At 51.0% G+C, this 16,324-nt stretch overlaps 1 protein-coding gene across 6 annotated transcripts in view; it reads right to left on the bottom strand.

The window, feature by feature from the left end:
- MCC (MCC regulator of WNT signaling pathway) overlaps window positions 1-16,324 on the bottom strand; it is a 478,958-nt gene that overhangs the window by 9,891 nt on the left and 452,743 nt on the right. For all 6 annotated transcript variants that reach the window (XM_065940908.1, XM_065940914.1, XM_065940909.1 and 3 more), the window contains 2 exons: window positions 14,420-14,626; window positions 10,624-10,724 (listed from right to left, as the gene is read on the bottom strand). In XM_065940908.1, the coding sequence (XP_065796980.1) occupies window positions 10,624-10,724; window positions 14,420-14,626 (308 nt within the window). The remainder of the gene's footprint in view (window positions 1-10,623; window positions 10,725-14,419; window positions 14,627-16,324) is intronic.

The raw sequence follows: 16,324 nt of genomic DNA, 5'->3' as shown, positions 1-16,324 counted from the left end.
TTGGATCTCCTTGCAGTCCAAGGGACTCTCAAGAGTCTTCTCCAACACCACAGTTCAAAAGCATCAATTCGTCGGTGCTCAGCTTTCTTTACAGTCCAGTTCTCACATTCATACATGACCACTGGAAAAACCACAGCCTTGACCAGATGGACCTTTGTTGGCAAAGTAATGTCTCTGCTTTTTATTATGCTATCGAGGTTGGTCATCACTTTCCTTCCAAGGAGTAAGTGTCTTTTAATTTCATGGCTGCAGTCACCATCTGCAGTGATTTTGGAGCCCCCCAAAATAAAGTCTGACACTGCTTCCACTGTCTCCCCATCTATTTCCCATGAGGTGATGGGACCAGATGCCATGATCTTAGTTTTCTGAATGTTGAGGTTTAAGCCAACTTTTTCACTCTCCTCTTTCACTTTCATTAAGAGGCTTTTTAGTTCCTCTTCACTTTCTACCATAAAGGTGGTGTCATCTGCATATCTGAGGTTATTGATATTTCTCCCAGCAGTCTTAATTCCAGCTTGTCCTTCGTCCAGCCCAGCGTTTCTCATGATGTACTCTGCATATAAGTTAAATAAGCAGGGTGACAATATACAGCCTTGACATACTCCTTTTCCTATTTGGAACCAGTCCGTTGTTTCATGTCCAGTTCTAACTGTTGCTTCTTGACTTGCATACAGGTTTCTCAGGAGGCAGGTCAAGTGGTCTGGTATTCCTATCTCTTTCAGAATTTTCCACAGTTTATTGTGATCCACAACAGTTGAAGGCTTTGGCATAGTCAATAAAGCAGAAATAGATGTTTTTCTGGAACTCTCTTGCTTTTTCGATGATCCAGCGGATATTGGCAGTTTGATCTCTGGTTCCTCTGCCTTTTCTAAAACCAACTTGAACATCTGGAAGTAAGCCCTCACAATTATGAACCTTTATTGCTGGCTCCCGCTAGTACCACCAAAACCCACGTGTCCCAGCACACTACAGGTTTCACTTACAGGTCTTCCCACCCTCTCACCCCTAAAAGGTTATTTTTGGTCATGAAAGGTCTTCTGAATCTTACTCTAGCCACAGGTGCTTTTTATCTGCTTTAAGGGAAGCACAGAGTTGTTGGCAGAGGCATATCCTCAGGGGATTTGAGGGGTAGACTCGTGGAAGTTTGCAGGTGACAAGCAAAGCTGGGTGGGCAGCCAGGCAGGAGACGGCCTTGCAGGCCGTGCGGTGAGGCTGTCTGTGGCCGGGGATCTGGAAGCAGGGCAGCCTTCCCCTCAGGTCATGACCAGCAGCGGTGTTGGACCACAGCTGGGGGACGGGCGGGGCCGGCACTAGCCAGGACGCCTTCCAGAGGAGCGCCCATCAGACCCAGCCTCTGGGAGTCGTGCCCACCGGGCCTGGAGTTGCTTGGTAATTGGGAGAATTGTCTCCTTCTGGGGTTCCTCTGCCTCACCTTCCATGCACTGGTTAACCCCCAGCCAGGCTTCTATCTCCAGTGGTAACTGTCCCGAGGTCACCGGGGCTCTGGGTGTTGCAGTCTGTCCCGCTCTGACCTGAAGCACCTTCTCCACCTCCCCTCAAGCCTGGCTTCCATCCCACTTCACTGGCTGTGCCTGGCATCTGCCCTGGCTCCCTGTCCTCTGCACCTCTGCCTGCTGAGAGTATCTGGGACTTGGGCCTGGACTCTGTTTTATAGCCCACCCTTTCTTGCTTCTCTCCATTCCCACTTATTTTCCTAAAAACTACCTACGTGCTAAAACCTCCTGACTTTCATGTGCATCTTCAATTCAGCAGGTGTGAAGGAGATCTGGGCGGTCTGCCGCATCCACGCCTCTGCCCTGTGAGGTGTGCAGCAGCACCTCCTGCCCAGTGGCCGACACCAGCCTCGAGTCAGCCCTGACGCCCCTCTCCTTCATCCTGCGTGTCCGCTCGGCAGCAGACCCCGCAGATGGGGGCCGTGCCTGCCACCACCACCAGATCCAAGCTGCCGCTGTTTCACATCTCAGCCACCACCGGAGCCTCCTACTTGGTTTATCTGCTTCACCTTTGTACCCCGCAGTCAGGTTTCCACAGAGCAGCCAGAGGAATTTTCTAATATGACAAAATCAGATCATATTATTGCACTGCATTTAGAATCAAGTCCACGGTCTTACTTTGATTAAGCCCTGCTTGACCCAGGCTTTGGTATCACCTTCCCCCTTGGACCCTGGAATCCTATCCATTCTCAGCCCACACCAAGCTTTTTTTTCCCAGGACAGAACCCTGTGTGGTCAGTCCCCTCTCCTTGGGATGAACTTCCTCCACTACGCTATGTTTCCTCCTTGTCTCAGCTTAAATGTCACCTCCTCAGAGAAGCCCACCCTGACCACCCATCTAAACAAACGTCCCAGAGTTACATCATCCCCAGCATCTTGTCATTTCCCCCATTACTTATTGCAATCTATATATATATTTTTGAAAGAAGATCTCTGTAGTGACTATGATCCTATATATTCCTTCATGGTAGATTGCCAGGAGAAATATCAATAACCTCAGATATGCAGATGACACCACCCTAATGGTAGAAAGTGAAGAGGAACTAAAGAGCCTCTTGATGAAGGTGAAAAGGAGAGTGAAAAAGCTGGCTCAAAACTCAACATTCAAAAAACGAAGATCAAGGCATCCAGTCCCATTACTTCATGGCAAATAGATGGGGAAACAATGGAAACAGTGAGAGACTTCATTTTCTTGGTCTCCAAAATCACTAGGGATGGTGACTGCAGCCATGGAATTAAAAGATGCTTGCTCCTTGGAAGAAAAGCTGTGACCATCCTAGACAGCTTATTGAAAAGCAAAGACATCACTTTGTTGACAAATATCCGTCTAGTCCAAGCTATGGTTTTTCCAGTAGTTGTGTATGGATGTGAGTGTTAGATCATAGGGAGAGCTGAGCACTGAAGAATTGATGCTTTTGAACTGTGATGTTGGAGAAGACTCTTGACAGTCCCTTGGACTGAGATCAAATCAGTCCATCCTAAAGGAGATCAGTCCTGGGTGTTCACTGGAAGGACTGATGTTTAAGCTGAAACTCCAATACTTTGGCCACTTGATGTGAAGAAATGACTCACTGGAAAAGACCCTGACGCTGGGAAAGACTGAAGGTGGGAGGAGAAGGGGGCGACAGAGGATGAGATGGTTGGATGGCATCACTGACTCAATGGACATGAGTTTGAGCAAACTCCGGGAGATGGTGAAGGACAGGGAAGGCTGCCATGCTGCAGTCCATGGGGTTGCAAACAGTCAGGCACCACCGAGTGATTGAACAACAAAATGTCTATAGAGTCCAAACTACTCATCTTTTAAAAGAAAATCCAGCCAGCAGTAGTAGCTATGCTAACTCCTTTACAAGCATAAAGTTATTGAATTCTCACCACAAACCTTGGAGGTCAGTCCTGTTATCACTCTAGTTTTGTAGATGAGGCACTTGAAGTGCAGTTGAAGAGATTTGCCAGTGACGCCGATGGAGCTGGGATGCACTTGGGCCCTGTCTGTGAGTCAGCATGTCGCTGCAGTGTGCCGAGTCACAGAGAGCAGATAGTGGAACAGGAGGCTGGTGAAAAGCCCAGGCCTGCGGAGCTAAGGAGGATAAGGATGCTCTGCAGGTGTTGAGTTGGTGTGGGTCTGCCTAGAATAGCAGCAAGATGGCGGCCCAGACCACGTTTCCTGCAGATCTCGCCGCTGCATTACCTGTGCTACAGGGCTCTTTGATGTCTCCATCACTGCCTTTATGAGATCCGAGCGGAAGGCCTTCTCTCTGAGCTTTTGGAACATGGGGGAATGACAGAAAGATGAAGAAACCTCACTGACCCACCTCAACCCCCGGGATGAGAACTGATCTTTCCCTTGGCCTTGTGAGACCAGCTCTGGAGCTCAGCCATTTATTTACAAGGTAATGAACTTATAGGCACACTGTGTGTTCCATTAACATCCTGTAGACCCCTGTGCATTTATGGAATTCTAAGCACAACCTCTACTGCCTGATGGCTATTATAAATACGCCACATAGGAAGAACCAGCAAGTGCAAGTTTAAGAAAACAGCACCTTTAAAAATAATGGTCCCACTAATGAAATGGTGATGATCCTGCAGCCTCAGCGGGGCTCCCTCTTTAAAAGGACTTCAATCAGCTCCCGCTTCATTTCAATCCAGTATGTGAGTGCTCAGGAGCAGTATTAATTCATAGCTCCTGGAACAGGGGTCAATGGGTACCATCAAGTCTGGAAGATTTCTAGAGCTGGGCAGATATTTTTTGGAACTCAGACGTGGATCTGAACTCCAGGAGGCTCCCTGTGGTTTGCCCTGAGGCTCTCTGACAACCACGGGCTCCGTGGGCACTGATGGTGATGAGTGGTCTGTGCCATCGGGGCACAGACAAGAGGTGCCTGAGGAACCTTCAGGAAGACGAGTGTCCGGCTGGAGGGGTAAGAAGGAAGGGTTCACAGCTTGAGAGAGACGGGGTGGGGTGGGGGTATAAAGCAAAGGGCATGCTCATGGAAAGATGAACCATCTGGATGAATCTGGACCACAGATAATGTGTAGGGAAACATTTGAAATACAGGCTAAGAAGTTAAGTTAGGGACCTACACATGATGATGAAGGTCACACCATGGAAGATCTATCTGCAGAGCCACCTGATCAGAAGTATGATTTAAGGTGTTTTTCTTTTGTTTTTTTTTTTTTTGCGGGGGAACACAGGATGGGACTAATGGCAGAATGACCCATTGAGATGCTACTCTGAATTTGGAGGGGTTGAGGGCTAAATTCAGGAGAAGGCAACGCAAACTGCATGGGACAGATGGGGTTTTAAGGGGTAAAAAAACACTATCTGCTAACAAGAGGCAGACTTTGATGTTTTTACATACAAATAGGAATTCTGAAAAAGAGGCCAATTTCAAAGGGCAGGTGGGAACAAGATGATAATTTGTGTTTTGGACATGCTATGTTTTAAGGCTGGAGTCTCTTCAGGGGAGATGTCCAGTGGGCAGAGAAAAATGAGGCTGAGATGGTTTAGGGATCACTTAGAAGGGACAGAGTCACCAGTTATACAGCTGGGTGAGTCAGCCATGATTCCTGCACCCCTTGCCCTGCCGCCGGCCACCCCCCCCCCCCACCGCCTCCCCCTGCCGCTGACTTTCCTGCAGGGATTGGAGGAGGGAAGGAGAAAGTGAAAGTGTTAGTCGCTCAGTCAGGTCTGAATCTTTATGACCCTATGGACTCTAGCCCGCCAGGCAAGAATATTGGAGTGGATTGCTGTGCCTTCCTCCAGGGAATCTTCCTGACCGAGGGGTTGAACCCAGGTCTCCTGCATTGCAGGTGGGTTCTGTACTGTCTTAGCTACCAGGGAATTGAGGGAAGGACAGGCAGGCTTATAAGAAACAGAGCAATGATGTATTCAAAGAATCTGCCTGCAATGCAGGAGACCCCAGTTCGATTCTTGGGTTGGGAAGATCTGCTGGAGAAGGGATAGGCTGCCCAGTATTCTTGGGCTTCCCTTGTGGCTCAGCTGGTAAAGAATCTGCCCGCAATGCGGGAGACCTGGGTTTGATCCCTGGGTTGGGAAGATCCGCTGGAGAAGGGAAAGGCTCAGTTCAGTTCAGTTCAGTTGCTCAGTCGTGTCTCTTTGTGACCCCATGAATTGCAGCACGCCAGGCTTCCCTGTCCTTTACCAACTTATGGAGTTTACCCAAAATCCTGTTCATTGAGTTGGTGATGCCATTCAATCTTCTCATCCTCTGTCGTACCCTTTTCCTCCCGCCTTCAATCTTTCCCAGCATCAGGGTCTTTTCCAATGAGTCAGTTCTTCGCATCAGGTGGCCAAAGTACTGGAGTTTCAGCTTCAGCATCAGCCCTTCCAATGAACACCCAGGACTGATCTCCTCTAGGATGGACTGGTTGGATCTCCTTGTAGTCCAAGGGACTCTCAAGAGTCTTCTCCAACACCACAGTTCAAAAGCATCAATTTTTCAGCACTCAGCTTTCTTTGCAGTCCAACTCTCACATCCATACATGACCACTGGAAAAACCATAGCCTTGACCAGACAGACCTTTCTTGGCAAAGTAATGTCTCTGCTTTTTAATATGCTATTTAGGTTGGTCATCACTTTCCTTCCAAGGAGTAAGTGTCTTTTAATTTCATGGCTGCAGTCACCATCTGCAGTGATTTTGGAGCCCCCCAAAATAAAGTCTGACACTGTTTCCACTGTCTCCCCATCTATTTCTCATGAGGTGATGGTACCAGATGCCATGATCTTAGTTTTCTGAATGTTAAGCTTTAAGCCAGTTTTTTTGCTCTCTTTCACTTTCATCAAGAGGCTCTTTATTCTTCTTTACTTTCTGCCATAAGGGTGGTGTCATCTGCATATCTGAGGTTATTGACATTTCTCAGTATTCTGGCCTGAAGAATTCCATGGACTGTATAGTCCACAGGGTCACAAAGAGTCGGACATGATTGAGCGGCTCTCACTTTCAGGGGACACAAGAATCAAGAAATAAATCTTATAGACAGGGAAGAGGCCCACGGGCAGGCTCGGCTCACACTCAGTGGGTAAGCACCCCCCTGCCAGCACGTGGAGTCCAGCGGAGAAAGCAGTGGCATGCGATTTCCTCGCGGCCTGTGTGACCTTGAGTGACCACTCAGCCTTGCTGTCCAGTCTCCCCGCCCCTGCCTCCTCCGCCTCATATGGGGGACACCACCTCCTCCTTCCTGCCTCCTAAGCATGATGGAGAAACAGTCTGCTCCTCTCAGCTGTGCCCGGGTCCTCAAGGTAGGCTACACAAATACCACAGAAGTACAAGAAGACTCCTTTCTGAAAATGCCCTCTCCTGATCTCCATTGTCATAGGTCACTTCTCTGGTGCGAAGGCTGTTCAGTTAGATTTTACTAGGAATGTGAGCAAGAGAGGGGTCTGGGGTGGAGAAGGGCTTTGCAGCACACAGCCTGTGCAGGCAGTGAAGACAAGGTGGCCCGATAAGAAAACTCCTCACTTGCGAGACAGGAAACCTGGTTATCCAGATGGGGTCTTATGGCAAGCCCGGAGCCATGATCCCATAATAAATACTCACGGAAGTGGAGGGAGTGAAATCAGCTCAGATGGAAGTTAGGCGGTAAATGTGTGATTGCATGGAGGCCTGGTTTTGTTCCAGACAGAAGAGGGTTGGGTGCGGGGCCGCAGCCGCTGGGGCAGGACAGGAGCCAGGCAGCGACCGGAGCGTTGCAAGGCCCTTCCCGGGGCTCCCGCCAGAAAAGCCCGCGCCTAGCCTCTGCCGCAGGTGCTCCAGTGGTAAAGAACCCACCTGCCAACACAGGAGGTGCAAGAGATGCAGGTTCGATCCCTGGGTCAGGAAGATCCCCTGGAGGAGGGCATGGTAACCCCTCCAGTCTTCTTGCCTGGAGAGTCACAGACGGAGAAGCCTGGCGGGCTACAGTCCACGGGGTCACAAGAGTTGGACACGAACAGTAACTCAGCACACACAGCCTCTGCCCGCCCCTCTACCCACCCCCTCTCTTCAGTCCTGTTCCTGGGGCCCACAACTTCGGTGTTTGGAAGCATCATTTTCCAAAGAAGGAATAGGTCTGAAAATTCTGGGAGGAAACCCTCGACTGACTCAGCCACTAGCTTGGCGGTGATTTAACACCTTCAAGGAAGGTGATAGTTTCCACTTGACTTTTAAAAAGAAAAACACCCCAAACCTCAGTGCTTGGACATCTGTATTATACACCCTCATGAAATAACGATTCCCATTTCTAAGCTATGTATACAGTATAATTATGTTATTTTCCTTTTTCCTGTAGCCCTGTGGGTTCTTTCTTGGCTCCATATATCTGGGGCTTGATTAGAAATCCATGCTAACCAACTCAAGGCTGGCTATTGGAAATCCATTGTGACTGACAGAACAAATGAAATCTCTTTATGTTTAGTCAGCAGAATCTGCAACCTGCATGTGCCAGCGAGGGCCTCTGAGGTTCGGGATCTTTGAAAAAGGCAGGGGTTTAGCTTACAGACACAATATCCAAATGGCTCCCAGTTGGAAGCAGGGGGTGGTTTGCGTTCCTGGTTTCTGGTGCAATCACGTCATCAGGATTAGGTGAGGGCATTTTCCACACAGCTTCTCTCTTCCCTCCTCAAGCGAAGTGATTACCAATTAACCACATGGCCAGAAGTGCTGGCAGCATAAAAACTGAGCTATTACAACTTGGAAGGAAAAACCAAAAGTGGCAGTGAGTCAGTCAGGAGGGTGGTGAGGTTCCCTACAAGGCAGCGTTCGGTCCACCCTCAGCCGGAGGCTACACTACAATATCAAGAGCCCCGCTGGACCACGACAGCAGCCTGAGTGTGCACTGTAGCCTTCCCCTCCATTCCAAATCCTCCCAAGTGATGGCAAATGTATTTTTTTTTTAAATTCTAAAGAATGATAGAAACTAAGGAGCGTTCTTTGCCTGTCAGAAACCGTGAGCAATTGTAAAAAAGGAAAGGCAGGTTTTATTCTTGAAAAAGGAAACCACAACTCAAAATGCACACAGAAGCAAGATGCTACAAAGGAAAGAAGGGGACCCAGGGGCGCTCCAGCCATCAGAACGGGAGGGGACCAGACACCTGGATCAGACACGCGGCCTGGAGACCTGCCGTCAGCAGGGAGGGACAGAAAGCGTGCAAGGTGAGGTTACGAGCCGGAGCCAAGTCACCAAACTCAACTGTAAAGCTCACCTGTGAGGAAAGTCACTACAGTAGACAAGATATTAAGTATAAGTGTCCTCAGAGAGACGCAAGAAGATATCATATCATTACAAGAGATGATAGACTTAATCAACCGAATAAACTCAACACATCAGTCAAACACCATGGTGGCTCTAGCTAAGGATTACATTTGTTCAGTCACTCAGTCATGTCTGACTCTTGTGACCCCGTGGACTGTAGCCCACCAGGCTCCTCTGTCCATGGGGATTCTTCAGGCAAGAATACTGGAGTGGGTTGGAAAGTGGACCTTAACAACCTCCTCAGAACCACACTATTTCATAGGGCAGCCACAGCCACGTGAGCTACTGAATGCTGGACGTGTTGGCTTGTTTGAATCTGATGTGCAATAAGTATAAACGTACTAAATTCACAGTAGACTTTGAAAATTTAGTAAAAAAAAAAAAATTTTTAGAAGAAAATTTAATAAAAAAGAATTAGAAAAATTAGAAGAAAGAATATCTTTTAGAGACATGGATTTACATTTTGAAATATTTTGGATGCACTGAGTGAAATAAAATACGTTATTAAAGTGGACTATATGTGTTTCTTTTTTTTAAAACATGGATCCTAGCACATTTAACATTACAGTGTGATTTGCATTACTTTTCTGCTGGATATCCTTGCTCTAGAACTGAGTGCAAAAGGGTGGGCAGAGGATGAAAAGTCAGGATATGGAAGACAGATCTAGAGAGAAAGGACAGGGAGCAACAGCCACAATAGAGGAAAACGTCCGGAGGTAAATAAACAGAGGCAGTCTGAGTGCAAAGACAGAGATGGTGAGGCAGGCATTCTCATTGAAGCTGGAAACAAGGTAAGGATGCCTGTTTTTTTTTTTTCTCTTTAATCAACTTCATTATCTTTATATTTGAGGAATATGCTATACGTATAAAGCAGCCAAAGAAACCTAAAAACTCCCAAAAGAGCCAACAGAATTTACCTGCAATATTCCATCCCAGTGATACCAAAGACGCCTGTTTGGATTGTCAGCTTTTAACACAGTCCTGAGGTTCTAGCCAATGCCACACCGCAACAGAAAGGCGAAGGAGCAGACCTTTTTCTCTCTGCAGGCGGGATGACCATATATACTTTCCTCTTGCACTCACCTTTCTGGCCTGCAGGCCTGCACAAGAAGGCGGTACGGGGCCTCCTCTCTCCCAGGCACTTGTGATACTCCCGGTGAGGGGCATCAGCAGCTCGGAGAACTAACCCCAGCCATCACTCCTGGCCTACACCATCACCCATGGCCTATACTGTCACCCCTGGCCTACACCGTCACCCCTGCCTACACTGTCATCTCTGGCCTACCCCGTCACCCCTGCCTACACTGTCACCTCTGGCCTACCCCGTCACCCCTGCCTACACCGTCACCCCTGCATACACCGTCACCCCTGGCCTACCCCGTCACCCCTGCCCTACCCCGTCACCCCTGCCTACCCCGTCACCTCTGGCCTACCCCATCACCCCTGCCTACACTGTCACCCCTGTATACACCATCACCCCTGGCCTACCCCGTCACCCCTGCATACACTGTCACCCCTGCCTACACCGTCACCCCTGCATACACCGTCACCCCTGGCCTACCCCGTCACCCCTGCATACACCGTCACCCCTGTCTACACTGTCACCCCTGCATACACCGTCACCCCTGGCCTACCCCGTCACCCCTGCATACACCGTCACCCCTGCCTACACCGTCACCCCTGCCCTACCCCGTCACCCCTGCCTACCCCGTCACCTCTGGCCTACCCCATCACCCCTGCCTACACTGTCACCCCTGTATACACCGTCACCCCTGGCCTACCCCGTCACCCCTGCATACACCGTCACCCCTGGAAGAAACCACCCTTCTGGGCGGTGGGCTGGGCGCTTACCGACGGATGGCATTCGCGAACTCTGCAGCCAGCTCGCTGTCGCTGCACGCCGTCCGCAGTTCGGCCAGGGACAGGGCGGGGGAGGCGGCATCCGGACACTCCTGAGGATGCAAAGCACCGGGTCAGGCCTGCAGCTGAGCCGAGGGCGCCGATGGCAGAGCGGGAGGTGAGCAGAGTGCAGGGCGGCCCCGGCCAGGTGCCCGCAGGGCATCCCAGGCTGCCCCACGTCCAGAGCACTCACGGGGTGCCCAGGTCACAACACGAGTTCCTTTGTCTGACCACTGTGACGGCCCTCTGCAGCGGACACTGTCAGTGTCCCCTCCTGGCCAAGGAGGAAACCAAGGCACAGGGAAGTGATGCTGTCCTGAGTGACTGCAAGGACTGCAGAACCAGGATGCCCACTCAGGTCAGCGCTCCTGTCACTCAGGAAAGACACGTGGGAAACACACATGCTTATGTGGTCCCTCCCCCCCATCCCACAACCTCCGGGAAGAAAACCAATCTTCTCTGGATTCAGGGGCTTTACTGGGTTCAGGTAATCTAGAAAACCCAGGAAAAGGGGAGGAAAACGGAAGTACATCTTGGCATCAGACAGGAACTTTGACATCACCTAAACCAACTCCTCCCGTTTTACAGATGAGGACACATAAGAGCCTTTAGAGAAGGCCTAAATCTGGCATGGAGCACAGTCCATTCATAACACCACAGCTGTACCCATTTGAGCGGCCCGCTGTCTGCATACAGACAGGGCAGCTGCTCTGCTGTGGAATAAGCAGAGGGGGACAGCGCTCATCCGATAATTTGCTCAGCAGACATTCCCTGAGGATTTACTACAACCCAGGCTCCAGAAGAAAAAGCTTGTGACTTGTTACTCGAGACAGAATGTAGACAGAAGGTTGCATCTCAATGGGTGAGCGCTCCAAGGAGTCAAGGAGTCAGGGCCAGAGTCCAGATGACGGGAGGCACTGGGGTGCCTCTGCCGCCCGCACAGACGTGCCACACCACCCGGGGCTCTGGAGGAGGAGAGCGCCGCGTCTGAGCCCTCCTCCCGCCCCCAGCTCTGCTCTCTTCCCTCCGCTCCACCTGGTGTCTCGCGGCCCTGAGCCGCCACTGACCAGCTCTGCAACCTCTCCAGAGTCCAACACCCTCTGCGAGGACATCGACTCCCCTGCGGGGTTGACGTGTCTCCATAAAGACAGGGCCAGCTTTGTTTCACTCAGCGCCGCTCACCGAGAACGTCTAGTAACCTCTGTAGCATACAGACAAGAACTGAAAAAACCTAATGTGATTTGGTCAAGATGTGGGACCCAGCCTATTGGCTGAAGGGAAGTTTTAAACCAAGCATGATACCCAACCACCTCCCTACCTCGAAGCAAGAATAGATGTTCTAGACTCCAGTCTGACTGGCCACCTGTTTTTATAAATGCCCACAAAGTAAGAATTGTGTTTCTATTTTCAAAATCAAGGGAAAGAAATCAAAGGACTATTTTATGATATGTAGGAATCATATGAAATTCAAATTTCAATGTCTATAAATAAAGCATTGTTAACCTAGCCATGTGCCTCTGTGTCTGTGTTGTCACTTCCTTCGCAGTAAGGAAGAGACAATTTTGCAATGGCAGAATTACATAGGTGTAGCAGACCTGTATGACCCCCAAATCCTAAAATATTGACTATCTGGCTCCAGCCTCTGCTCCAGACTGCTTGCCTCATCTACCAACAGATAAGACCAAATGAATAGCCCAGAAGGGAGATATTATTCATAGAGTAAATGGATCTAATTTTTGAAAGACAAAATAATCAGCTTATTCTAATTTCATTACCTGAACAACACAGGGTACTTTTATAAAAGCTCTGTTCTCTAATGTAAAAAAATAAAAATAAATCATCTGGTGTTCTCCGTCAAAGAGATTTCTGTTTTTTTGGAGCCATTCTACAAAATACAGTGCTTCCCCCAGTCAAAATAAATACTAAGAACTAGGGGAAAATGCTCAGCTCATGGGCCTCCTAAGAGCTTGGTAAGTCCACTTCCAGCCCACCCTAAGAGTACCCACGCAAACACAGGAGTTCTGCCCCACAGTGACGGCTCACAAACTCAAAGGCTGTGCACGGGTTCTGAAGCTGTTGCCACAGGACAGACAAGCCACGTCTGTGAGCCCGGATCCTCCCGGGTGAAGAAGCAGTGCTGCCCGCCCCATGGTCAGACCCCTCAGGCACCAGCATGTGGTCTCAGGGCGCACCCACATGGTGACCTTTCCAAAGCTCAGACTGTGTCACGTCACTCCCTGCAAAAGCCCCTCTGCGATTCTTCCCTGTGCCCAGGACAGGTAGCTGGTGGGTCTCTCCAGCCAACACACTGACCCCTCCTCCCCCTGGGCTTGGCTGTGCTGCTCCATCGGCCCAGTGCAGACTTCCGGTCCTTCCTGGCCTCTTCATCGGGCTTGCACCCACTCTCCACTGGGTCTCCGTTCAGGAAACCTACGCCTAACCTCCAAATCTGGATCGTGGGTCTGGCCTGTGGCCTCCCCTTGCACCGGACGTCCATCTTTGCACCCGGGATGTTGTGTCCTGTGTTGTGATCATCTATTTGCCCATCGGTGTCCCCCACTGGAAGCTAAACTCCTGGAACTGCCTCCAGCATCTTGCCTGGACCAGATCACACCCATCACAGGAATGGATGACTGAGGAGCAGCAGGGCCTTGGGAGAGCAGCCTCGCTGGGTGCTGGGGCCCCAGCTCCCTGGGCAGCCTTGTAGGTGAGAGTGGGCAGAGGGCGACTCTGGCCTCTGGAGCAGGCAGCACAGTTCTTAGCTGTTTAGGGGAACCATTCCCTGCCACAGAGCATCAGCAAGGGGCTTTCTTCTTAGGGACACTCCTCTGGTGAAGATACCTCTGCACCTGGGCCATGAGGGGCCACTCACTAGACCAGCAAGTCACTGCATGCCCACAGTCCTGGGCCACAGATAAATGGGTCAGGAGAAGCTGGCATTCATCAGGAACAGAAAATCGCACGCACAGAATTATAGCACCCTGTGACGAGGGATATTTTTCTTTAGGGTCTGGACTATTTTTTTTCTCCAATGCAGTATTTGGGATTATTCTGCAATAGAGGATGACGGAATGAGCTTGAATTCTAGAAAAAAAGACTTGAGGGTTAATGAAAGTGTGAGTTTGCAAGATGATGCCACTGGCAGCCCACACTCTGTGCTCCTTGGGGTAACTCGGGGCTCACCCTCCTCCTCCTCTGCCTCAGGCCACCTCCTGCCTTCCACCTTAAGGAAGTTGAGGAGGAAACACACGAGAGGAGGAGGACCAGAGTCAGCCAGACTGGGGTTAAATCCTGATTCTGCCATTTACCAGCTGTGAGACACCCCCTCATTCTTTTAAACCTCTTTTTTCTCATGTAAATGGGGGTAACTCTTAGGGGAGATGACAGTGTGGTGATCAGCACCACGGGATCAACACCGGTGATCACATGGGCCAGGGGGAGGAGGTGGGGTGAGCACCCGCGTCCTGGGCCACTGCACAGCCCACTCCCTGGGTGAGACCACGATCTATGAGATGCTCTACCTGCTACAAAAAGTGAGTTTGAAAAAATGTGGACTTGGTTTCTTTGCACTCAAAATGTCACTGTCTTTCAGATCTCTAGAATGGCTGCAGTTGCTCTGCAAATAAGGAAGCTGAGGGCAGTGAGAGTGAGGCTCTGCGGGAGGGGAGGCTGAGCCCGGGTCCCTGCCCCTACCTTGCTGGCCTCAGGCTCTGCGGGAGGGGAGGCTGAGCCCAGTCCCTGCCCCTACCTTGCTGGCTGTGTCCTTGCCGCCGCTGCTGGTGGAGCTGAGGGACCGTGTGCGCTGCTCCTTCTGCTCCTCCACCTCAGACTTCAGGTGCTCGATGTGGACCAGGTAGGCCTGTTCCTGGGCTTCTCGCGTGCTCAGCTTCAGCTCTAGGGCCTTCTTCTCCTTCTCCAGGAGGTAGAGCTGGGCCTTTAGCTCGGCCATCTCCTCCTGCGGGGCGCAGAGTGTACGAGGGGCTGGTGGGGCGACAGCAGGGCCCCCGACCGCCCCGCGAGGCCCCACGGAGGTGTCACTTGGCAGCTGCTGGGGGGGAGACCAGACGGCTGTCTCCACACGCCCGCAGTACTGACTGTGGCACCACACCATGGGGTTGCCACTGTGCCCCAGAACCGAGATCAGTGGGTAGAAGGGACAGGCCTGCAGGCTTTGGCACAATAAGGAACATCTTTCTAACAACCAGGATATCCCACCTCCACTTCCCCAGTGGTCATACTCGCCTTGCTGGAGCCCAGTTTTCTGGCAGGCAGAGGCTAACCCGTGTCAAAGAGGTTGAAGCATCTGACTAGGTCCCTTCTAAATTCCGTCTCCTTTCCCATTTTCATGACACTAATCCATGGATATCATCGCCCTCATGGCAGTTGGGTTCTGCAGCCATGCTGGGCAGCTCGGAAGCATCCACAGCAGTGACGCTGGACCCAGGTCCTATCAACTTCAGGACCCAAATAAAATCCATCGAAACAGAGCCCTTCTCAAGTGACTATTCATCAGGTCACTTCTTAAAGTATCTTGGAGAAGTCTAAGGAGAGTTTGCTGTGAAGAGTAAGAAGTGACCCTAAAACAGGACAGTGCTCCCCTGGACCAGGTGAGAAGCACTAGCATTTACTGAGCAGGTAACAGTGCTTTAAATGATCATACTAAGCAGCTCATTAAGTCCTCTCATCCTGAGGTAGGTACTACTGAGGTGAGCTGAGCCCACGACTTCTCAGCCCACATGCTGAATAAATTGTGGAGCCTGAGTTTGAACCCGCGACCTCCAGCTCAGAGGCCAGGTAAGCACCAAGCTACAGTCCCCATACACGACCCTTGTGCTTTGCCTCTGCTGGAGGGCGAGTCCACCACCCCATGACCCCATGGGGTCAGTCTCCCCAGCTCTTTCTGTGATCCTACTTAAAAGGATTCCTCACATGCTGAGTCACTTCATACACTGAATCCCTTGAGAGGGATTCACCAAGTCACTGACTGCCGTCACCCCCAAAGTGACCCTCCCCTGAGGCAACAAGCCACAGGCCTGCTGTGGTCTCTTGGGTGAGCCAGACCCGGGAGGGGATGTTCTCAGCTCCAACGCGGGGAACAGCGGGAGGGCACCCACCCTGGCTAGTTATACTCAGGGACGGTGGCATTAGCCACAGGGAAGGCAATGTGCCGAGCAACTGCTCAAAGACGACGCAAACCTTTCCTGACGATGACACAAAACCAGGATGAAAGGTGTTTCCACACACTGAACTGTCTCATCTCTTGCCACCAGAAACAGGATTCTGAAGGTGCTGGCGACACTGTGTCCTGAACTAATGTGGACAGTCACACCCAGAACACACAGATGCAAGCTTGAGAGGAGGAGAGATGAATGCATAGGTGCCAGAGATGAAGCGGGTGTTCTGCCCAAGAGGAAAGATGAGGCAGTCACAGTGCCGGCCCCTGCGGCCTTGGATGGGCAGGGGGCCCAGGGCCTGGGCTTTCAGCATCTGCACAAGGGCGGGCAGACAGCCAGGCTGGAGAGCCGGCGGGAGCACTGCCTCATAGAGGAGACTAGAAGACTGCCTTCCGGGAGACGTGGCCAGGGCAGAGGTGTCCTCACTCAGGTTTCGGGGGAAAAGGGAAGAAAAGCCTCCTCTGAGGAATCTGATGACA

This window comes from Muntiacus reevesi, chromosome 7, assembly GCF_963930625.1.
Source record: "Muntiacus reevesi chromosome 7, mMunRee1.1, whole genome shotgun sequence".
NCBI lineage: Eukaryota > Metazoa > Chordata > Mammalia > Artiodactyla > Cervidae > Muntiacus > Muntiacus reevesi.
Note: the sequence above shows the minus strand (reverse complement) of the source record. Positions and strands in the feature narration are given on the sequence as shown.